Source organism: Phocoena phocoena, chromosome 18, assembly GCF_963924675.1.
Source record: "Phocoena phocoena chromosome 18, mPhoPho1.1, whole genome shotgun sequence".
Lineage (NCBI taxonomy): Eukaryota > Metazoa > Chordata > Mammalia > Artiodactyla > Phocoenidae > Phocoena > Phocoena phocoena.
In genome coordinates, this window is record NC_089236.1 from 38727045 (window position 1) to 38753044 (window position 26000).

Consider the following 26000-nt stretch of genomic DNA (forward strand, 5'->3'; position numbering starts at 1 on the left):
TCAGTGCACCTCCTGGAACCCGGCTCTCCCGGGGCCAGGATCGGGTCTCCAGGTTTTCGCGGCTGCCGAGGGGGCGATGGGGAGGAGAGGCTAGCAGATAGTCAGCGCCTTGTTCCACGCCCAGCTGCGGCCGCCCGCACCGCAAGATACGGGCCAATCAGGGGCCGGGGGAAGGGCTTAGACAGTCACGCCCTCCCTCTGGGTTATTGAGAGTTCTATCAAGAAATTCAGTTCAGAGAGAGAAGAGAGAGAAGGAGAGAGGGGCAAAGGAGAAAGGAGCGAGAGAGAGCATGCCAGACAGGAAGGAGCGCCCTAGAGTCTCCGAAGCACGAAAGAGATAACCAATTAGGAATTTTTCGGGCACTGTCACCCACCCCGAGAGCAGCCAGAGACTCACCATCACCCCAACTCTGACGTTTCCTGCAAGAAGTTAGAGACTTAAGCAGTATTGACATCGGAGGGAAATGGTATGTTTGATGCTGTGGAAAATACCCCCGAGCAGAAGAAGTGCAACTGGATGTTGTGTGTGCGTTAAATACCAGAAGAGCTCAGGCCCCGTGGGTAATAGAGACGAAATGTGGAGAGAATGACTAACGACAAATCTGTGAATTTGTTTTCTGGAGTTGCTAATTTGCCAGCCCGAAGCAACACATTTTACAAGGAGGAAACGTTTTGCTGCTTCTGATTTCTCCCCAAACTGGTGCTACCAGACGCATGGCTTTCTATATGTTGGAACAGCTCATTTCTAACTGCAGCATACCGGGAAAGGGGAAAGGTTGAGGCAACTAACGTAAGTGTAAAGTTTCACATGCCCAATTGTAAATTTTGTGTTTAGATATGTCCTCGGTGTAGACGAGGGATGTTTGCAGTTGGGTAGACTGTTGGGGCAGAGCTCACCTACTAAGCTGTATCTGCATCCCTACCTGCATCACTCTAACCCGAACTAATCGCGGGCATCAGCTACCGTGCAGCCTAATGCAGATAAGATTAGAGCCTGGGTACTGACCAGTTCTACTCAAGTAGGTAGCTGTCTGGAGCCTTGCACCCGTTTAAATTGAAGTTAGGAGGGCATCTAAGCAGAAGGCATTTTACCTGCGTTATTTAGTTGCAGTATTTACGTGTGGCAGATGTTACTAATACTACAACTGGAGATCGGGTTAAGAAACTGCGTTTTTTTCCCCTCTTTTATGCTCAGTAGAAAACATTGTGCTGTTACATGGAAATATTAGCTGCGTTTCACTTATATCTTGGCACTCTCTTCCACCTCTAGGATAAGGAATCTTATTATATATATTCTAAAAGTTTTAATGTGTTTCTTAATTCTAATGGTGATAATTTGGCAACATGGAGAAATGAGAGCAAGGTCTGGGTAAGAAACTGAAGGTATTGGTATTGTGCTTTTAGGCAATGAGGTTATACAGTGGCCAGAGACTTGCTTCTGTCGCTGCAGCAGCATGTCCGGATGCTTGCTTCCCAGTAAAATTGTATTTAGAAGGCAGTTGAAGAACTGGGAGGAAAGAAAAAAGATAGTCTTTTTAGAAGAAAGAGATGACTCAGTGTGGCAGAGAAGAAAACACATCACGTATGACATGTGAGAAAGCAATTAGCAGGAAACATAGCTAAGTAGTTAGTGTTTTTCACTGGCTCCCAAAAAAACTAAGGGAGGTCGGTTAGAAGCCAGGAGGCGGGTAAGCCGGGGGAGGGGGGTATGAATGGGAGGAGATGGGGGGTGGGGGCGTGGTGGTGGTGGAGGGGAAGAGGAGAACAAGAATGCATGTTTTGAATTAAACAGTATCCTGAAAACAGTGTGGGTGAATACAGGTAAAAATAGCAGCTGTCTTTAATTCAAAAGTAGATAATTTCATTTTCTCTGGGCAAATGCAACAAGCCTGGGATATTTAGTATTTTTATCCACAGAGTTAAGTTACAAACAGTGGCAGAACAAACTGCCATGTTTACTAATATGCAGTGGGAAAATGTGTTGTGATATTTCATGACTGTGTGCTTTTGTTTACTGAAGAATAATATTGTCTATATGATTGTGTTGACAGTGGCTGTCTCCAAATAAGTCATGAGATGTAATGCATCCTCCAGCCCATGCACGCTTCCTCTTGTAATTTGTGCATCATTCCTCAGTGGAAACCTTTAAACCCTAAAACCCAGGAAAAGAAAATAAATACATTATCATGGACCTGAGGGATTTTTACCTGTTGGCTGCTCTGATTGCCTGTTTAAGGCTGGATTCTGCAATAGCTCAAGAACTTATTTACACTATTAGAGAGGAATTGCCTGAAAATGTGCCCATAGGAAACATACCAAAGGATCTGAACATTTCTCACATCAATGCTGCCACAGGGACCAGCGCTAGCCTTGTCTACAGACTGGTTTCTAAAGCTGGGGATGCCCCTTTGGTGAAAGTATCCAGTAGCACTGGCGAAATTTTCACGACCTCCAATAGAATAGACAGAGAAAAACTCTGTGCTGGAGCCTCTTATGATGAGGAGAATGAGTGTTTCTTTGAACTTGAGGTGGTGATCCTCCCCAATGATTTTTTCAGGCTGATCAAAATTAAAATAATTGTCAAGGATACCAATGATAATGCCCCCATGTTTCCATCTCCTGTCATCAATATTTCCATCCCAGAAAACACTTTGATCAACAGCCGCTTTCCAATTCCATCAGCAACAGATCCTGACACAGGCTTCAATGGTGTACAGCATTATGAATTGTTAAATGGGCAGAGTGTTTTTGGACTGGATATCGTGGAAACTCCGGAAGGAGAGAAGTGGCCACAATTGATTGTTCAGCAAAACTTGGACAGAGAACAGAAAGATACCTATGTGATGAAAATCAAAGTAGAGGATGGAGGCACTCCACAGAAATCCAGCACAGCCATACTGCAGGTCACAGTAAGTGATGTAAATGACAACAGGCCAGTGTTTAAAGAGGGTCAAGTGGAGGTGCACATTCCAGAGAATGCTCCCGTAGGCACCTCTGTAATTCAGCTCCATGCCACTGATGCAGATATAGGCAGTAATGCTGAAATCCGGTACATTTTTGGTGCCCAGGTCGCCCCTGCAACCAAAAGACTCTTTGCTTTAAATAATACTACTGGGTTGATTACAGTTCAGAGGTCCTTAGATCGAGAGGAGACAGCCATTCACAAAGTGACAGTGCTGGCTAGTGATGGCAGCTCCACTCCCGCTCGAGCAACGGTTACCATCAATGTTACTGATGTAAATGATAACCCTCCAAACATAGACCTCAGGTACATTATAAGTCCCATCAATGGCACAGTGTATCTGTCTGAGAAAGATCCTGTCAATACAAAGATCGCCCTAATTACAGTTTCAGATAAGGACACAGATGTGAATGGCAAAGTGATCTGTTTTATTGAAAGAGAGGTCCCGTTTCATTTGAAGGCAGTATACGACAACCAATATTTGTTAGAGACCTCCTCTTTGTTGGACTATGAGGGCACCAAAGAATTCAGCTTTAAAATTGTTGCCTCTGATTCTGGGAAGCCCAGTTTAAATCAGACTGCTCTGGTAAGGGTTAAGCTTGAGGACGAAAATGACAACCCACCAATTTTCAACCAGCCTGTAATTGAGCTGTCAGTTTCTGAAAACAACCGACGTGGGTTGTACTTAACAACTATTAGTGCCACAGATGAAGACAGTGGGAAAAATGCAGATATTGTTTATCAGCTTGGACCGAATGCCTCCTTCTTTGATCTGGACCGAAAGACAGGAGTTTTGACAGCCTCCAGAGTCTTTGACAGAGAAGAACAAGAAAGATTCATTTTTACAGTAACTGCCAGGGACAATGGGACCCCTCCCCTCCAAAGCCAAGCGGCTGTGATAGTTACTGTTCTGGATGAGAATGACAATAGCCCCAAGTTTACTCATAATCATTTTCAATTTTTTGTGTCTGAGAATCTGCCAAAGTATAGTACCGTGGGGGTAATCACAGTGACAGATGCAGATGCTGGAGAGAATAAAGCTGTGACTCTTTCCATTCTAAATGACAATGATAATTTTGTGTTGGATCCCTATTCTGGAGTCATAAAGTCAAATGTCTCATTTGACAGAGAGCAGCAGAGTTCCTACACTTTCGATGTCAAAGCCACTGATGGGGGACAACCACCCCGTTCCTCTACTGCAAAAGTAACTATAAATGTCATGGACGTCAATGACAATAGTCCAGTTGTCATTTCGCCACCTTCTAATACTTCTTTTAAGTTGGTGCCTCTCTCAGCCATTCCTGGCTCTGTGATAGCAGAAGTTTTTGCAGTAGATATTGACACTGGGATGAATGCTGAACTTAAGTATACAATTGTGAGTGGGAACAACAAAGGCCTGTTTCGGATTGATCCAGTAACAGGTAACATCACTCTGGAAGAAAAACCAGCACCTACTGATGTGGGCTTGCACCGATTGGTGGTCAACATAAGTGACCTGGGATACCCTAAGTCTCTGCACACACTTGTGCTTGTTTTTCTTTATGTTAATGACACTGCTGGCAATGCCTCCTATATCTATGACTTGATTCGCAGGACTATGGAGACCCCATTGGACAGGAACATAGGTGATAGCAGCCAACCCTATCAAAACGAGGACTATCTTACCATCATGATCGCCATTGTCGCAGGTGCCATGGTGGTCATCGTCGTGATCTTCGTCACCGTTCTGGTGCGCTGTCGCCATGCATCAAGATTCAAAGCAGCTCAGAGGAGCAAGCAAGGTGCCGAATGGATGTCCCCCAACCAGGAGAACAAACAAAACAAGAAAAAGAAAAGGAAGAAAAGAAAGTCTCCCAAGAGCTCTCTTTTGAACTTTGTTACCATCGAGGAGTCCAAACCCGATGATGCAGTTCACGAACCCATCAATGGGACAATAAGCCTGCCGGCTGAGCTGGAAGAGCAAAGCATAAGTAGATTTGACTGGGGTCCGGCACCTCCAACCACCTTCAAGCCGAACAGCCCTGACCTGGCCAAGCACTACAAATCCGCTTCTCCACAGCCCGCTTTCCATCTTAAACCAGACACTCCGGTTTCTGTGAAAAAGCATCACGTGATTCAGGAGCTCCCGTTGGACAACACCTTTGTCGGGGGTTGTGACACCCTTTCCAAACGCTCTTCCACTAGTTCAGATCACTTCAGTGCCTCAGAGTGCAGTTCCCAAGGAGGCTTCAAGACAAAGGGCCCCTTACACACCAGACAGGTAAATGAGCACTTTTACTGGTCTATAAGTACTGCATACAAGTGCCCAGTCAACCAGTATTAACGTGCCAGTGTGTCTCTTGTTTTGGTCTAACTTTAGCTTAGTTATAAAGAGGGGAAAAAAAACTTGACCCCTTTTCTATTCCTCTGGGGCTCAGTCAAGAATTTTTAGAACAGCTTTGAAATTTCTGAGTTCTGAGAATTATTTAAACTCCCAGTTTCCTTCAAATGTCAAAAGATGAAAAGAGGAAATTATTCCAAAATGTCCCAAGATAACATTTGCTGAAGAATAAAACCTGTCCTGATAGGCCAAATTCTCCTCCTGGGGTTTCCAAATTGACTGCTTCAAGATTTTCACATTACCATTTGATCTCAAAAGTCACCTTCAAATCTCAAGTTTTAAATGATGTTTGAAGGTGTGACTATAATTATGTTACAGCTGTGGTTGCTAAAGGGGTTAATTTTTTTTTAGTCTCTAAAAAAGATAGTAGAATATTAAATGTATATCAGCTGTGAAGCACATGATTGTTGATAGATCGCGACTAAGCCATATAGGAAGTCTTCTCTTTAATTTCAGATGATTTTATTGTAATATAGTAAATTGGGGGTTGAATAGGAAGGTTTGCAGATTGTCCACAATGGCCAAAGTACTCTTTCAAAAAAAAAAAAAAAGAAAAGAAGAAGGAATACTTTCTCCCTAATAGAACTGGTTTATACAGAAAAGAATGAATCCATTGTAAATATTCTCTCATCTTAGTAATGCATAAGTGATCTGTCATAACTCATTTTAAACTGTGAAATATGCCATATGAAGAGGGATTAAGAGGCTGAGAAACTCATATTTCAACCAAATCCAGAATTAGTTTTTCTTAGGTCTAATAATTCCTTGTTAATAAAGATTTAAATGCAGCGCTGTCTAATTTATTTCACTGGTGCTTGTCTGTTGCCATGAAATTTGAGTGTCAATAATAGCCTGTAGATGGCACTAGGGTATCATGTCCCTTGTGCTGGCCAGCTGCCAATCCCACAGTAGCAAGGAAAGGGAGAAGGAAAGATCAAGCTGGTACTATAGCCAAAGATACCTTTTATTTAATGATAGTTGCTCTGGAGCAACTAGCATGTCAGTTCATTTGCTTGCTCTTTTGTGATCAGCTCTCACACACCAACTTTCTAGGATTTTGTAATCCAAGTTCTATCTTTGTTGGTATTGAGTCCACCTATGGTGATGACCCATCTGAATTTGTTAAAAATAAGGAACATACAGATTTTAGAGAATCAAGTAAAGCAAGATAAATTTTCAGGATAGTATTGACAGTCATTGCTTAGTATTTGAAAATTCAAGAGTTTTTCTTTTTTTCCTGTGGTGGTGGGACTGGTGAGAATGGTCTACTGAAACTCTGTCTCTCACCATCCAATGTTTGTTGCTCTGCAGTGATTTTAAGGTTTCATGGTAGTAAGATATTTATTAAAATCATTCTGGTAGTGAATCACAGAGATTCGTTCAGAACATTAAGTATAACGCCTACGATTTTACAACTAAAATCTACATTTCTTAAAAGATTAAATATCTACAACATTTAGAAAGTACAAGAGCTTGAATGCACAGGATGAAAGGAATTAAAATAAGTCAGTTTGGAGGTTCTAGAGGAGAATACGGAAGTTACTGGATATACATAGAATTTGGAATGAGTTATTTTCATGTTAACTTCATGAGCTTTTTAAAAGAGGTTTGATGTTTTAAAGGTAAGAAAATATCTGAGTTTAGTAGAGGTTTATAAATGTTGGTAAATATTTAATCATGATGAGAAAAGTAACTTTTGAAACTAAGTGGATTTAAATATAAAGTTGCTATTTAATGAAAAGAAAACATGGCTTTTTATTATTTGCTTTTAATGGGAAAGTCACTCAAAATACTGATGATATTTTATGATTTGCATAATATTTTGAAAAATATAACACGATTTAAAACTTTTCATATAAAATCTGAAATTTGTTTTCCAAAGAAACATGCTGATATTATTCCCACGTCATCATCTTTCTTTTCATATTATGTGTGGTGGGTATTATGAGCATTGATGTACAGACACACTTTTTCTGACTTCTTCCCCAAAGTTGAATCTATATATAGTACAGTGACATAAACGTTAAGTGCATTTCAGCAAAGTATGGGAAAGATCTTTTGTCGAGGCTTAGTCAGTCATAGGAAATTTGTTTGTATGATGTAATCTTTGAAATAAGATGCTGAGTAATTCTCTAACTGGAACGAAAGTGCATTTTAGACATTCCTTGAGACCATGTGTTACTATGCTGTTCTACTTGTAGGCATTTCAATGTTCAAATGTAGCTATAATTCACTATTATGGTAAAGAGCTACTGAAATGGCTTTTCTTATTTACACCTTTTAGAAGTTTTCATGCTGAGAAAGAAAAATTGCAATGTTTTAGAAAAGGAATACTGGAAGTAAGGACAGGTGATGGTGATAGAAATGTGTACAATTTTACTATGAAAGAGGCATATTTTCTATGAATGAAGAACACACATATATATACTATCCTTTAAATTATTTTTTCACTGAACTATATGGCTGTTATTAAAGATGTTCTAGTTAAGCTAAAAAGTAAAAATTCTTTTTTATAGATCCTTCACTTCAACTAGTGGCTTCACATAAATACAAAATGTGCTCCTGAAGCAACACAATTTTGAAAAAGTAGGGCTTATTACAACAAAAGCTTTCAAAGGAATTTATAAACTAAGGTATAATCTGTGAAGATTTTTAGTTGAGTGGGCAAAGATTGCTGTTAACAGAAACACATTTTCACTTTATGGTGCTAGTTGAAGTGTGGGTAAAATGCAAGATTCTTGAGCAAAGGGTTACCAAACTTAAATATCATGAGTTTGTATTGTCTGTACAATGAAAACATAATGTCTGACATTTACACCATGAGTTTGGTTATAGTGCATTGATTCTTATTTTGTCTGGCTTTTTTTCCCCTGCTTTTTTCCCTCATGTGTTATAAAACACTCATAAACCACATTCCTCAACCACTCTATTTTACTAAACTTTCATTTTCCTTGAATATAACAAATCTGTCACTGAATCTTCCACAAATTATTTTTTATGAATTTTTGGAAGTATCCTTAGTATTCACAGATTGAATGAAATGTCCCTTTTATAAAGAGCTAGATTATATCTTGATATTTATACATAAATAAACAAAGTTCACTGTTATAAGTTTGAGAAGATGACAACATTATCATTTCCAGTAGGGCTTTAAATGACAAAGCTCATTGGCATATTTTCTCTAAAAGGAAAATATCTCCTTAATGAGTATGATTTTTAAAATATAATATTAAGTTCTCAAATTTTAAGGTGTCTCAGAAGCATTTGGAATGTTTCTTAAATCATGGGTTGTTGGTCCCCAATCCCAGAGGTTAGGTTCAGTATCACTAGGGTCAAGCCTGAAAATTTGCATTGCTGACAAGATCCTAGGTGATACCGATGCTGCCAATCCAGGGACCACACTTTGAGACCCACTGCCTCAGCATATTGGGACAAGAAATGTCAGCCCCTTTCCCTTTCAGATTATCATTTCCAGAGGACCTGTTTTTGCATACTCCAACTCTCAGCTCTTATTGAAAGCAGTTTTATTGTAGCTGGAGGCTTTACAGTTAGCTGTTTATTGCTGTTTCCCAACCTGGTTGACAGCATTTGGGGAATTAATTTTCTTGGCCCCATTGTGCTTTTTGCAGGGGTATAAATGAAAATGTTAAAGAATTTAAAAAATGACCTATTTACACTTGACAACTTCTTACGGTAATACAACAATCTATAATAGTTGTACTGTGAGTTTGGTTCAGGGTAAACAGTTACGTTTAATTTTCTAAATGAAATGCTTATTTTAGAGCTTAAACATCCTTTAACTTTTCACAATCTAGAGTATTTGCTCATATATACATTTGTATATATATTGAAGAAATTATATATTGAAAATGTTTGCATGCCATACTCAAGTGTATACATATACTTTTACAGCATAAAGGGAATTACTTTATTCCCAATCATTCAGAGATACTATATTACTTTTATGATTACTTCTCATTTTTGAGACTCCCACTGCAGCTGTTACTGAAATGCTGTTATGTCATGCAAAATGCACAAGATAGTCATAGAATTTCTATTTAGAACAGTCAGAAAGAAAAATGAAATTGAAAGTGAAGGGAGCAAATGTTAACTAATGTGAAGCTAGCAAAAACTTTAAGATATTTTAAACTGTTAAATTTTGCAGTATACTGTGAGGGATGAACATAGGTGGCATATGGAACAAAATTGCTCCTCAAGATGCAAATTATATTTAAAATGTTATCAGTTGTGATTTTTGTTTCTACTCCTTTGCTAAGTGATCTATGTCATGAAATTAGTAGATACCCAGACCCCTTGGATATTCATTCAGGAATTTGAAATGAGCGTGGGCCATCCATTCAGCCTGGCTACCTTTCCTCTTGGTTTTGTGAGACAAATATTTTATATTTTTTTTCAGTTTGATACACCTAAGGTATAAAATTCAAGTTACATTTTAGCCTTTGTTGCTAATAACCTTAAGGAGAATAAAAGTAAAAAGTTACCACTGTATTGGGCATGGACATGTCTACTGATTACTGAACATTTGTTAACATAGAGAAAATAATTTCAGTAGTTAAACTATTCTATTATCTTATTTTTTAAAATTTTGTTGCAATGAATTCTATATATATGCAACACCATAAACTGATGTTCCCTTAGCTTCAGATTAGTCATCCTCATCTTGTCACAGAACAGGCTTTGGCATCATTAAAATTACCTTGTAAATATTGTACTTATACTAATGTGTTATATTCTTATGTTGTATGCATAGTCTTGTTAGTTAAATATTTCAAGCTAAAATTTATCTTCTCATAATAGTACAAATTAAAATATAATACATGAAATAGTAAAACAGAATTTGGACTTAATACAAAAGCTCAGATCTAAAATCAGATTTCCTCATAACCAGTTCTGAATTATTTGACTCTTAAAGTTTCATTTTCTTATTGACATATAGGAGATGTATGTAAATTACACCCAAAATATTAGAAATGACATCTTCATGAATTATTTTTCACATTACATTATTTTACGTGACAGTACTGAGATAGGAAAATAAAACCTTTAAATTATCTTCTTATAAGCTCTGTTTTCACAATTATTTTTAATATGTTATTTAGATTGTTTGATTTCTAAATTTTGCGGGTTGGGAGTGGGGTAATGCAGAAATCCACCAAATGGGAAAAGCTATAGTGCTTGTGTTGGTCCAGCAGTACCAGATTGAGTGTTTGCAGAATTTGAGACCATGTCAACTGCATGGCTCATCTTTAGTACTTTCTCAGTTTGATTTTGTCAGAGTTGAGCTCTTAGCTTGCATGCAGTTAAAACAGGCAAAAAGACAACTGTGGATTGTTTACCACTTTCACTTAAAATCCTTGCAGTAAGTTTTCTCTGAATTTAGTCTGGTGTTTTCTTGAAGGGGACCCTCTATTGAAACTATAAATTCATCTCAGTAATATTAACAAATCAGTTAATATCATATATTTCATGTAGTTGGAAACTAAGCAAGAATTGTTTTATGTGTATTTTTAAGTTTTTGCTTTCCTGACAGCTGATTTTATGTTTAATATATTTCTCAGAATTTATTACATACCAGAGCCCTAAAATTTATATTAGGTTTGTTGAAATATGACACTAATCACAGACCAGGTATTCGTGAAAATTCAAGAATGCAAGTCAACAAGGGGCTCGCTTTAAAGTTGTAAGTATCTAGAGGCATAGGAGTCATGTTCAATAAGTAATAATGCTAATGTGTTATGGCCTTTTTAAAGGTTAGCTCCCCTAAAATTTATATTGGATCACAAAAGCAAATCCAAATGTAGAAATATGACGTCTCAATTACAAAAGGAAATATACTTCACTGTTTAAGATTTCATGAGTTATTTCAGATAGCTGTTAAATCTGTCCAACATTTCATTGGAAAGGAACACATGCTTTTTGCCTTTGTTTGATACAAACCTATTGGGCTGTCAGTCATCAGAAATATAGAACAAGAAAGATATATTACCATGATTGACATTTTTGTTTTGATTTATATTCTTTTTTTCTCTAAGTCAAGATTCATTAAAATGTGAGTTCATAAATAAATTCTACCCATTCCTTAACAGTAAAGAATGATGGCAGGAATAAACTGGGAAAACAACCTATACGTAATCTCTCTCACTCATATTGTTGTCCTATAGGCAGTTTGTTGCCTATAGAAAAGAATAGTGGCAGAATTGGAATTTTCTGAGCCATAATATATAACTTTAAAGCATTCAGAACTTGAAGTCATTCATTAAGGATTTGTTTTTACATACTTATCCATTATTTAAATGGCATGTGAAAATATTTCCCCCCTATCTTTATTGGTTTGATTGATTACAGTGCTATACACACACATCACATTTAAAATGATGGACTTGGGACCACCTGTACAGCTGGGAGTGGTGAAGATACATGCACAGGCAAGATCTGTGAAGCACATTTGATTGATTCTTTCTAGTCATTTTACAGTAATTATCCCGGAATTCCTTGAGAAAATATATGAAATTAACTTATCTGTTATTGAAAGGAGTATACTATAGCCTCACCACTCATTAATTTATGTAGATGTTGGGGGCTTCCCTGGTGGTGCAGTGATTAAGAATCCGCCTGCCAATGCAGGGGACACGGATTCGAGCCCTGATCCAGAAGGATCCCACATGCCGTGGAGCAACTAGGTCTGTGTGCCACAGCTGCTGAGCCTGCGCTCTAGAGCCTGCACGCCTAGATCCCGTGCTCTAGAGCCCACACGCCTAGATCCCGTGCTCTAGAGCCCGCATGCCTAGAGCCCGTGCTCCGCAACAGGAGAAGCCACTGCAATGAGAAGCCCGTGCACCGCAGCAAAGAGTAGTCCCCGCTCGCCTCAACTAGAGAAAAGCCCGGGTGCAGCAACGAAGACCCAGTGTAGCCAAAAATAAAATAAATATTTTTTTTTAAAAAAAATCACCATTCACTTTACAGCAGTACACCATATATACTCAATAAATATTTGTTAATTAAAAAAACATGGATGTTTAATTATGTAGGCTGCAGGAAGGAATGGAAATTTGTTCAGTTTTACCATGTTTGTATAATATCTTGTATTTTAACATTCTTCCTTAGTTTGTCTTTCTATCTGACCATCTCTACATTTTAGTATTATGCAGCTTTGTTAATATCCAGGCTCTGGCCTTTTTCAGTCTGTTAGCAGTTAAGAAATACTCTAATCCCTTCCAGGATATTGAGAAACTAATGGATTGCAGAGTATTTGGGTCTTTAAGCTTCAATTGTAAATGGTATGAAGAATTGTCATTGAGCTGATATTTGCATATATCGCTTCCAGTGCTAGTTATTTTGCCTCCTTTTTTTTCTCCTAATCTTCAGCTTTCATTCTAAGAATATCTATTTTAGTCAGAAATAAGCATGCCAGTGATAGAAATTTGGGATTCACTTCCAAATGAATGCCATCACAGACAGGGAAGTTCTGGCACATTTTGCATACATCGGTATGAACACAGTGAACCCTTCATAAGCTCTTAGATTGCAGGAAATCAGTGCTGAAAATTAAGTGGAGTTTTAAAGATTTGCAAAGTAGAGAGCTTTGTATAATGCTGGTATTGCCGGTGCCTATTAAATATGAAGTAAAGGCTTTGTAATACAACTAGCTAACAAATTCCCTTCCACATTAGAGTGATTTATACCTTAGGGAATTAGTCTTGCCTACTTTTTCCAAATGCAGAAACATTGGATGTGTCTGAAAGAATAAAATCTCAAATACATCCCTTAGAATGAACAGATTTGCTCTTGGATAATTCTAATTATTCAAGATAGATGTTGCAGGCACTCTCATACTTACTTGTGGTACCTCTGTCCATGGTGTGACCTTCACATCTCCTAGAAGAATCTCTCAATTGTGTGTATATACTCTCCTTTAAACATAAATCAGATTATAACCCTAGGTATCTATAAAACTGTAGCATTACCATAATGAATAGGGCTGGCTGCTAAGTGAGTGCTTTGATCCTCAAAGGAATTGATATTGAATCATTTCTCAAACTGTATTTTTAGAATTCACCTTTCTCCATTTGTAAACAGTGTGTATTTGGAGCACAGCAACTCATTCCAGACATACATGGGTTTCAGTATATTTACTTTCATGACAGGGTTCAGTAAAATGCCTCACAGTTCTTCAATGCTTAATGTCTTTGACAGGTCCTGTTAGATATAAAATCAGTGGAAATAGCCATGCCTATTTTTTAAAGATTTTACAAATCCTATATTTTTGCCTACTAGAAAACATGTATATAATCCATGTGCAGACCACAGCAGGTACTATGGACTTGTTGAGAATCATCACAGATGATTGATTTTGAAAACGAAACAGTTTTTGTGCAAGACAATAGCAACTGCAATTCAGTAAATGAGGATTTTTTCCTCATTAAATAAACCTCAAGAAGGAGAAGCATGGAAACACAGGATATATATAATGAAGATGTATCTTTTATAGGAAGACAGTGTCTTCTGCTGACTGGAGTTCCCTTGTAGATCTTTTCTTGAGGAAAAAAAATGCTGGTGCTTTTTTGGATTTGGAGGTTGCAACCAACCTGTGCCTCCATGTGATAGCAGCTGCATGCTGAGCACTTTCAAATACACAGCTACATAGGATTCTCAGGAAAGTTCTTGTAGGGGGTGCAAGTGACAAATGGAGACAAAATGGAGTGAGTTCTGAGTTGTGAGTTGATGCTCGCCTGTGTCATATATTCATGCCATTGAACCGATTTTCACATTGGAAGCCTAGAATCACAGTAGCCTTCCTTGTTTGTCAGCTGTGAACACACCTGGACTGGCAGCTTTTCTTTGCTTCATTTCTTGTCATTCTTTAGGTGGACTTTGTTCACTTATGTTACCTCATATACATCCGCTTTCTTAATTTCTAGATATATTTTTAAATGACAATGACACCAACTTATTTCTGTGTATCTTCCTTCCAAAAAAAAAAAATCAAACAGAAATATTCTGCTCTAGAACATCCATAAAGGGTCAAATAAAACATCCACAATGTGTCCATTCTTCCTAGAAACAGAAAATCTCTATTCATGTTTTTCCTTTGCAATTTTCAAAATTGTTTTTTTATACTGATAACATTTTCAAAGTTAAAAATCATAATAAATTTAGCTGTATAGATTAATAATGTTTCAATGCATTCAAATTTCCAATATAAAAAAAGATGTCAGAATTTTTATGAAAATACATTTTTTTGCTACACACTGAAGTGAGTATCAAAATTACATTAAACCATAATAAAAACAGATAAAATCTTCAGGATATTTTAGTTTGACATGAACTCATTTTCATTCACGGTCTTGACCCCAAAATCTGCCAAGCAGTGATGGCAAACTATGCTGAATTCACTGATTGATTTTTAAACATGGTAATAATTAAGCAGGATCATTTTGACACCTAAAGTCTCTGTTTTAGACAATTAAATTCTGCTTTAGCTAAGGGTTATTGACTTCTGGATGATACTGGGAGCAGCACTCCTCAGGGTTTAAACTATTCCTACAGGACCATCTGTTATTGGCGGGGCTGAGTAGCCTCTCCAGCCATGCAGTGTCAACCCCAGGTGTATATTCAGGATCGTTCAAAACACAACCCGGGTTCCTCATGATCTTTCAGTCTCAAATGACAACTAAGTTAATAAAATACTGGTATATCATAACTTAAAGCTTAATAATTAAGGAGAATATAAGAAAGTCCCTCAAAGTAGAGACAATGTCTTACTTACCTTTGTATTTCTAAGACTAAACTTAAAACAGCTCCTAAAAGAGTGAACTTCGTAGTCATTCAGTAAATGTTGACCTAATGAGAGTGATCAGCTGATATTGGAATCATGCCTTATGTATGCATATTTCCATTGATAATCTCTATAACAACTACGGAAAGAAGACATTACCATTCTTATTAAACTTATATAGAGATTGAGAGACAGAAAATGTGTTTTTTTCAAGTCACATGGCTAAAGCAATTATTTCCAGTTTAGAACCTTACCTCTGCACTGGTATTTCTTCCTCATATGTGCCTACTTTTACTTGAAAAACACTATTTTTAGGCCAGATATAAGTTTGAAACATTTTCTTCATTAGGGACATTATTTTTGTTGGAAAGGATTGCAACTCATTTATTTAAAAACCTGCATTATCAATACAAGGCAATTCATTGCACCCAAAATTGTTCTTCCTGCAATACGTCCCAGTAAACTAATTCTAGACCATAAGATTAAACTGTGGTAAGCATATGACGACGAGGCCTAAACAAATAAAGTATATATGGGGAGAGTTCTGATTGTCTGGTTTCAGCTACTGTCCCTATTTTCTTCTGCAACAGCTGGGACTTGATGACAAACTCTCTAGTTAGGTTTAAGGGTTTTTTTGGGTTTTGGGGTTCTTTTGGTGGCTAATGAGTCCCCATAGTCTCTAATCTAAGAAATTTTGATCTCCCTAGACACCTCCATTCATATTTCTGGAGGTCCAGTGAAGACCAACTAACCTAACCTCATCCTATAGATGAGCAAGTGTAAGCATTCTTAGACCCTGCATTTTGACATTTTGATTTTTGTAAACAGTGAAATATAATTAACACCTTTATATGCTTTATCAGTGTCTTGACTCACTAGTGATTTCTGCATTTGTATGAGAGAGAGAGAGAGAGAGAGAGAAGCAGAGGGTTAAAAAACCGCTGATTCTAATGTACATGAGCACACTCTCATATCACTTAATTAGAGATATCTGTGGTTTCCGTTTTCTCCCTCACTTCTTCCACACCACTGTGTCTGCCCATCATAACATCTTTATTCATGTTAGGATATAATAAGAAGGGAAAGAATGAACATAAACAGGATCAGATATCTTTTCTTCGAAGATTCCTCATCCAAAATTTTTATTTAAACCTTTGATTACTTAGATAATTGAGTGATTACTTCTAAACAATGATCAATAGATTCACTTTGATATCTGCTTAATAGAGACAGTGTGTTCTGGAGGAGAAAAAAAAGTCATCATTAAAGTTCACTTAATAGACTTTTGAGCCATCCAGACGACACCATAGAATCACATATGAATCCTATAAAAAGCAGCAAAATAATAATTGAATAGAAAGTGGTGTCTAACTACTATATTAATTTTAGAAAGATAAATTTAGTGTCTAATAGAATTTACAGAATAGTTTCTCAAGACTCAAAATGGACCTTTGAGAATATTTGGCCTATTTAATTCCTTTTCCACATGAAGAAAACTGAGATTACTACAAAAAGTAGTTTGATATTTGAAGTAAAAAAAAAAGACTTGGAGAACTGCTATTTTAAAAACTGTGTCACATAGGATATATTATTTGAATGTACCATTTCTTGCTTTCCTAGCCTGTAAAATGGATGTAATCAGGCCTAATACATAAGGTTGTTATTAAATTGAGTGCATACATGGGTGCATGTAGATTTCTGGCCCATGGTAGGCAGACACTCCAAAAACCTACCTATTTTTCGCCTATTTTTTCCAAGGATACCAACTTACCACTGACAGAGGTGCCCAATTTCATTTAATACATGTTCTCTAAGTTTTGTTTTTGGTGGTTTTCTTGAATTTAAGTTTTGTGTCTTTTTTTAAAATTTTATTTTATTGAAGTATAGTTGATTTACAATGTTGTGTTAGTTTCTGGTATACAGCAAAATGATTGTTATACATATATATAATGCAAACTATCTTTTTAAAAAGCAAGTTATCTCTGTTAATCTGTTTTAGGTTTAAAACACCGTTTTTGAGTTATCTAGGATTTATGAAAAGTTGATCTTTGTAACAGCATCAGAGAACAGCAGATAGGATGTTATATTTTCTCTTGATCTCAGTCCCTATTGTTTCATATTTGTATAATTGCTTCATCTTTCATTTTATGTATTTCACCATTTTCATTTGCATGTTGTGTTTTAAAATTATCTTGCTTCTTTTAGTTTTTGTTATTAATTTACTTCCCCATGAATTATCCATAGGAACTCCACCCATCTGGGGATTTTCACCTTATACATCACTCTATTACAAAACAACATACAAGAGAGGGAATCTGTTTCACAGTCAGTACTTAACACAGCTGGAGCCATTTGAAACCTGCTGGGTTTTGCTTCCAATTATTCCATAGACTAGAAAGCATCCCTGTTGAAGTAATGGCATACATGGTATAATCATACTAGTTAAAATGCCTTGGAGTATATGGATCATTTTTGTGGGATTCATCAAATTTATGCCAGAAGCACAATATTTTTTTTTTTTTACTATTTCTGAGTCTAAATTAATATATGTTCATTTATAAGTAAGATTTTTAAAATATTTATTTATTTATTTATTTTTGGCTGCGTTGGGTCTTCATTGGTGCACACTGGCTTTCTCTAGTTGCGGCGAGCGGGGGCTACTCTTTGTTGCGGTGCACAGGCTTCTCATTGCGGTGGTTTCTCTTTGTTGTGGAGCATGGGATCTAGGTTCCGTGCTGTTTGCTGAGGAACATGGGCTCTAGGTGCGTGGGCTTCAGTAGTTGTGGCACGCGGGCTTCAGTAGTTGTGGCTTGCAGGCTCCAGAGTTCAGGCTCAGTAGTTGTGGTGCACGGGCTTAGTTGCTCTGCAGCATGTGGGATCCTCCCAGACCAGGACTCAAACTCATGTCACTTGCATTGACAGGCGGATTCTTAACCACTATGCCACCAGGGAAGTCCCTATAAGTAAGATTTTAATGTCTTAATATGCAAGTTTATAATGTTTGAGTACATATGTGATACTATAACATAAATGAGACCCAAAAAATAAAAATATTACACCAATGATAGTACTGAAAAAATATTTTTTCTTAATATCCTGAGGCCAAAATCATTGCTTTATGTTGGAATTGGTGAAATCATCAAGATAAAGTTAATGATTTGGATTTGGAGCAGAATGTAGTGGGAATTTGTTAGTCATTTAGTTAATTTTATCAACTAAACAGAAAGTAGATACAGTCAAATTTCAATTGGCCTTGCTGTGACTTCAATCGTAAAAATTAAATTTTTAAGTTCTTGTTGACTTTTACGATCCTCTCAGTGCTGTTTGATTGTTTTTGGATCAGTCTTTTGTTTTAGTTATAGACAGTGACTCAATAGGTAGAAGGGACTTTAAAACAAAACAAGCTATGATAAGAAAACTCACTCTTTGTGCTTGGAAAAATTTAATCTAACAGAGAATGCATGGCAAAGTGGCATGATTTCCTTTAAACCACTGCCTGTTTTATGCTAAGATGAGATGTCCATCATACAGTATTGGGGTACAGAGCAGGGTTGGGACATAGGATGGATGTTACCTTGGGTATCAGACATCATGGAGTTGTAAGAATTATAGCATGGCATATAGGCGGTGTTTAATAAATTCTAGTTAATCCCACCACAAGGGCAAACAGGAGATAATCAGGCAAAATGAGGGTGTTAGACACACTCTAAATGGCAAGAATCAGGCTTTAGGTATTTGGGTTCATAGTTTTATTTGAGATATTTAGCATTCTCATGGCATCAAGTGTATATACGTGTTTACTACATATATATATATATATATATATATATATATATATATATATATATATAGCTAAATTTAAATTAAGATGACCACCATTTTATGTTGTCCCTATCAATGATCTATTCTGTTAACTCTTAGAATGGAGAGGTGAATGTGTATCCCAGGAATTTTATGTATATTCCAGTTCAGATAATGAGTAATTACTTTATTCTATGAGGAGAATTATATTTCTTGCACCATTCACATCTTTCTTTATGTGATCAGGGCTCACTTGATTTTCTCATTTAGCAATGCAAAGGAGTTTTTCTGCCTGCTGAGCACTTATCTTATTCAGGCATAAGCCTGACAACTAGACAATATCCAGCCTTATCACTAGAACACTGAACTATATTATATTTTCCTTAATGGATAATAAAACTTATTCCAGAATTATATATTATAGTTTTAAAATGTGTATTCTTTTTAAATTCTGCCTTATAGAGCTATGAAACTTTTCTGCTGATGTGATGTGATCCACTGATATATACGCAAATTAATCTCTTTTATTTTTCATTAATTCTGTTATTCAACAGACATCTATTGAATAACAGCTGTGATCTAGGAACAGTGTTAGACAATGGGATTTTTTTTTTTTTTTAGTGAATAAGACATTGTCTTTGCTTTAAAAGATTCCAGTGGTTTTAAACACAATACATTTTTTTCCTTGGAATTCCCTTATTTAAGAAAAAAAATATGAGTTCTCTCTCTGTTTTAAATTGATGTCATCATTTCCCTGAAATATATTTTTTAAAGTATTTTTTTTTTTAACTAGTGCTGGAGACTTGATCTTTCAGTAGGGCAATAAAATTCTAAGATCTATTACTCTAATTAGAAGCATGCCAAGTTTAAATTTATCCTTTGGTTAATTTAGAGGGAAATACATTTTTCATCCTTAAAATCACACTTCTTCTACAGGCAAAGGTGTTAATAAAATATGGTTGCAAGTAAAGCTTCATTTTTGTAACTATATGAGATTAGCATATTTGCTATATTAAAAAATCACTTTAAAAACATGGCACACATTGATAATGTTGAATAATAACTCGAGTTAAAAAGGACAGTGTTCTCTAAAAATGGAGTTTCATAGGGATCCATTTTGAAAGGGATATTTTGAGTCATGATATTCTGCAAAAGAATGTTCAGCCTTAGCCCTCAAAAAGACATAAGCCTAACATAGACATGGAACATAGATGTTAAACTCTAGCTAGAATAAATGTTTGGTTTAATTGGCTTTTACCTCCAGATGGTTCTGAATTGGACAAGTCCATTTTCTTATGAATATTTATCACAATATTTAAAAGAATGGATGCAATGACATAAATTTGAAAATAGAGACCTTTGTTATATAAACTTTTTTCTTAAATTAAGAAACATTCATATCCTGAAATTTTGGTTTTCTTTAATCATAGAAGAAAATGTCATAATTGGGCTTTACGTTTCAGGCAAGACAGTATTGTTATTTTTAACTTAATCATTTCTAAAGCACTAATTTACATATGGGTGAATGTTTATATGAGCAGGTTGTTTCAAAGTTTCAACATAATATTTGAGAAAAAAATCTTTGTTTTTGCACTTTTTTGCACATTTTTGTGCAAATGTATTTTTAAGAAAAATTCTTACTGCCAGAAAATGTACTATTTTAATTGTAGATAGGCTTCAGTGATAACCATCAAGCTGGTGCCTAACTCCAAAAAGATCTTTCCAACTGTTCTGTGGATATTTAGGCAACTGTCTCCAAGTAATTACTGTAATATACATGAACTACAAAATTGAAACCTGGTAAAATATATAGACCTCAGGAATAAGGTGTGTAATAGCTCTTGTTAATTAAATTTATTGATTAAAACATAAACATTTTTTGGAAATTATAAATGTATTATATGACCAGTCATGAAAATAAATGTAATTCGCTTTTCAATAATGTGAAAATATGGACAATTTGGAAAGCTAATTTAGAACCAAACAACAGGATAGATTACGCTTAGTAACACAGATACATTTAAATAAAGGATGGTGTGGAAATCACATGAGGATTACCCTGTCTGTTTTAACTAACTTCTACATAAAATCAGAAATGTGGCAGTCTCACCATCACTCACAATGACAATGACATTTAACTTGTTGTTATTATGTGGTTTTAATTCCTTGCTTATTATGATTTTTATAAGTAACTGTGCATTGCTTTACCAAAGAAAATAAACCACTAGTGGTTAATTTAAATAAATACTTAGATTTTCCTATTTTCAAAACTTTGATACACATTATTTTCTAATTTTTGGCAACAATAATATCTATTCTAAACCAGTTATACTTTGCTAAAATTTCACTTAGCATCTTGAGAATTCAATTTTCTCATCTGAAAAATAGATCATTGGATTCAGTCATTTTAAAATTTCTATTATTAAAATTTAAACTACAGCTTTTGTTAATTACTTAGGGAAGCATCACTCTTTGGCAGGTTTCCTCTTACCACCCAACATGTGTCTGGCCTTCTTTCTATCATCAGTTGATGTATGTTCAAACGGTGCAAATCAATGTTAACATTGGCTCAAGAAAAACAATTACAAAGTAAATCATATGGTTCAGTCTCTCCTGACAATGAACGATTTGCAGTATTCTCATTGTTTGCAAGATGTATGTTATCACTCTCTTGCATTAGTATTGATAACAGACTGTTGCCATTATCTTCTTTGAGGTCTCTACCTGATTAATTTTCTCCTTCTGAACTAGAAATTTAACATTTTCCTCCTAAATCAGAAATCACAAAACAGACAAACTATAAAATCTCAAGATTATTAGTGCTTAGAGTTTGATTAGAAAACTGTCCATTTAAAACAGTATGTAGCTACCATATTTTTATCAGTAACATTAATTATGTTTGATTTTTTCTGTAGTAAGACATTAAGATGAATTTAGTATTCCAACTTTTGTGAATATTGGAGAATTATATATAGTTTGGGGATAATGTGTAAATACAATTATTTTGAAGTCAGACACTGGTAATTTTGATTAATGGTATCATTTGTTCTTAGGATAAGTTTTAGAAAAGCTAATTAAATCGAATAACACTCAACAATTTTATTGGTAACCTGTTCATTCAAAGACAAAATAGAGTTAAGTTGAAGAAAAATGTAAATAATCATAACTGTCCATCTGAAGGAAAATCAAGTTTGGGAATAAAAGGACTGAATTTCAAATTAGCTGAAGTAGCCCCCAAATATGCCACCTGAATGTCAAACGACAAGTGGTATTTGCTTAGAGGAATATGAACTAGAACTATGTACTGCCATAGCACAGCCTACCACATTTTCTCCAGAACACTGCAGAAACGGCCCTACAAGGATGATTCTGAAACCTGGAGAGAAGCCTAGGAGTACTTGCTCCCATAATATCTCAATGATTTCTGGACCTCAAAATTTGCTTGCATTTATCACTATTTACTTCATTACACTCTTTCATCTTATCAAAAACTTTAAAACTCAATTCTATCCGTGTTTTTGGTAGAAGTATTACAAAAAGGCTGCTTTATGTTATAGGTGGATGGGTTTAGAAGTTACTTTGCAAGTTTGGGAAGTTAGTATAGATGGAGGAGGTATATTTGCAGAGATACCACATGTTGGCCGCAAGACATTCTTTTTTTCATTTTAAGCAACTTCATCCAATGCTCACATCCTGAGTATACAGCAACAAAGTTGCCTTCCTTAACCGTTTGAGTATATGAACATGATCTGTTTTCTAGGTATTTATTCCCTGGATGTAAGGTCATATGTAGGTTATTTAAAAAATCACAAGACTATTTAATGTCACAATGCAGGTGACAGCAAATTATAAAGAATTTATAAGTAATATAAAAGAAATAGATGAATGTCAAATGAATACCATATGATTTTTGCAAAAGAGGCATTTTAGCTATTTTGGGCAGTAATTGGTGGAATGAGATGTAAGCAATCTCTGACAAAGTGAGAAACTGGACAGGCCAAGGCTTAAAATCCCTTGAGTTTATGGAGCTTTGTCAGAGTCAGCCATTCTGTGGACAATACAGTGAATCACAGCTATATGATTAATCAAATCAGTTCTCTATTGTAAAAGGACAAAGAGATGATGCCCACTGGCATCTGATTTGGAATTGGATGCTTGTAGATTAATGAACTTGTGCAGACTGTGTCTTCCAATGTTTTGCCTGGAAGAGAAATAAATTTGTTAGGAATTTAGACAAAAGCAACATTAGAAAACCATAACAGAGTTCGAGTAGCCTATATAGGGGAAAAGCTAGCATTAAAAAGAATAAATTAATTAATCTTAATGAATTGTGATTGAAACTAACTATTGAGTAACAGGATTAGTCATTATCACTAAAAAATGTAAAACACGCTTTTAAACATTTATAAAAGTCACTGGCCAAAAAAAAACCCACACTAATTTCAGCTAAATAGCAAACAATTTCATGGGAGAAATGGAAGATATTTGGGAATCTGTAAAGAGAAGATCGCAATATTCCCCTTGGCACTGTTATCTCTTTATTTCTAGTAACTTCATTTGCAATGCTTTGAAAGTAGATTTCCAACACCAAATAATGACAATCAGCCAGCATTTACTTGAGTACTCACTGTGCTCCTGGCATTCTTCTCTGCCCTTTACATGTATTAACTTCTTACATAGGAACAATAACATTGTGGGTCAGGTAGTATTGTTAACATCCCTCTTTTCCAGCTGAGGAGAAGTTACATGATTTGCTTAAGGTCACAGTTCTTGTAAATGGAGAGTAGTCTAGGACTTGAACCCTAGCAGTTTTACACCGGAGGCTTTGCTTGTAGTTGCTAAGCAATACTGCCTCTATGATTGAACTTCTAGTTTAAAAAATAAAATTGTGGCATGTCACCAAGAGTCACTTGTGCCCAAAATAAACTATTTGTATAAAGATAAAAAAGAAAAGCTGAAGTCTAATTTAACATTTCTGTTTTAAATTCCTTTAGGGTACATATTTCGACAATAAGCATATGGCTTGATGATACAGCCATACCCGAGGCATGTGTGGCTCTTTCCAGCGTACAGTGAACATTCATGGACATTACATAGTAAGAGTAGTAATAGCATTAGTGTGTTTTAGGCAGTAGCATTCTGGATACTTTTGATAAACAGTATATTTTGGCAGTGAATTTCAAACATTCTGCTAATTTCAAAATAGAAGAATTTTGTGATTTTTTTTTAAACTACTCTTTATAAGGAGGCATCTAGAAGAGGGGGCGGTCAAGCAATAATGATGATAAAAAGATCTCTCTTCTCCACTAGACTAGAATGATGCTTTCCTGTTTTATTTTTTTTTTTATTCCAGCCCCTGCTCTCCAGTGTATCTGCACAAACTTGTCCACTAAGCTCAGCATGTGCCTTTTCCCAACCTATCCGTAATCCACTAGGAGACATATCTTCATGTGTATTTAGAAATGTGTATAATAAGCTTTTATTATTGTTTATAAAATTTTAGCCCTAAAATTTTTCCAGTTTTATCACCTACAACTACAAAAAGTATCCAGTAATTCCATACAGTTTTATAAATCTACCATATTTCATTACTGGCTTCTTAATGTGTCCTTGCCTAAAACTCTAACAAGAGATGGGGAACACTTGTCAACCACATGTTGGGCATTCAGGATCCCCCTTAAATCTGAGAATTGGAGAGAACCATTTCAGCCATATAGTCAGATAAAATTTGTTTATCATGGATTATTATAATGGATGCATTTTGGTAAAATTCCTAAGTGAGAAAATTGCAGTTTTAATTTGAGGTGCATTTGAAGGTGAAAACGAAATAGCTGAGAGTTCTGGTTGCACAGTTTTCCCTATTCCATTTGGCAAAGGAAACTGATTCTTGGAACAACATGCTAACTTTGTGTCCACTGTGTGTAGTGCATGTGGATCGTTGCATTACTCATGGATGCTATTCTTATTTAGAATATAAATTCTGCCACATTCCTAGAGAATAACAAGGATCTGCTCTTTTGAAAAATGTCTCTTGATATGAGACAGATTGACTTAAAATTCCAAAAGTCCATATTTTTGAAGCTCACATTGCTTACATTTTGATTGTGCTTACTTTATTTTGGGCAGCAGCTTTTTCTTGATGACCCTTACTAATAAGCTTCAGTAGGCAGAAAAATTTCAATTATTCTAATTAAAGACCAGTATTGAACATGTTGACCAAATGTAGATTTTATGTTGTTAATTAGACAAGAATTTGGTAAGATTTTAGATCCACCATTGATACAAGAAAGCTAAATTCACCTGTGAATTTGTCAATGAACTAGAGTGGCATCATTTCCTTGGTTTAAATTATTAGGGCAAGAGATTGGAAAAGCATAATTCTTCGATATGTACTCAAAGACATACAGGCAAGTTTACTTTGAACTCAAAAACATATGCAAGGCTAGAAAGCAATAGGGATGACAGGTATCATTTTGTCTGTATATTTGTTTAAAGAGTCATTTATAGAGAAGTAATTTTTTTAAACGACACTTTTTGATGTAACTCACATTTCATGAGACCAAACATAAAAGCAAAAATACTTGTAGTAATCACTTTTTATCAGATTCAGGTAGAAGAGTGCCAAACTGTTTTGATTTCACGATAGGTTATAGTCCTGTGATGGAGTTCCCAGTTGGGGTTTGGAAACTAAAACCCTGGCATGCTGTTGTTAGTGCCCTAACATGATGTGTTGATTTAGCTTTCCAGATGACTTAAAATATAGCTGGAGTTCTCCTTTATCTAGGGAGTAGACACACAAGGCTTTGTGAGAAACTAGATTAATTTTGCATTGACGTTCTGGGTGTTGCTGATAATTTGTAGAGACATTATGCCTATTGGTTATGACAGTGACAGGCAGACTCTATCCAAACAAACATTACAAGAGCCAAATTTAATAGTCTTAGCATTGGAAGTTTCTGCCTTGAGTAGAGCAGAAGCTTTCCAGCATGTGCTTTGTTTTCTACTCCCACAATTATGAATTAATATACATCAATTCCAGACAGCTGAGGAATGACATAAGA

At 35.8% G+C, this 26000-nt stretch overlaps 1 protein-coding gene across 1 annotated transcript in view; it reads left to right on the forward strand.

Annotated features, from left to right (window-relative positions):
- The first annotated feature begins 237 nt into the window (after positions 1-237).
- Positions 238-26000, forward strand: part of PCDH9 (protocadherin 9) — a 991580-nt gene continuing 965817 nt past the window's right edge. The window contains exons 1-2 of the mRNA XM_065896163.1: positions 238-790; positions 2052-5222. Of these exons, the coding sequence (XP_065752235.1) occupies positions 2187-5222 (3036 nt within the window). The 5' untranslated portion in view covers positions 238-790; positions 2052-2186. The remainder of the gene's footprint in view (positions 791-2051; positions 5223-26000) is intronic.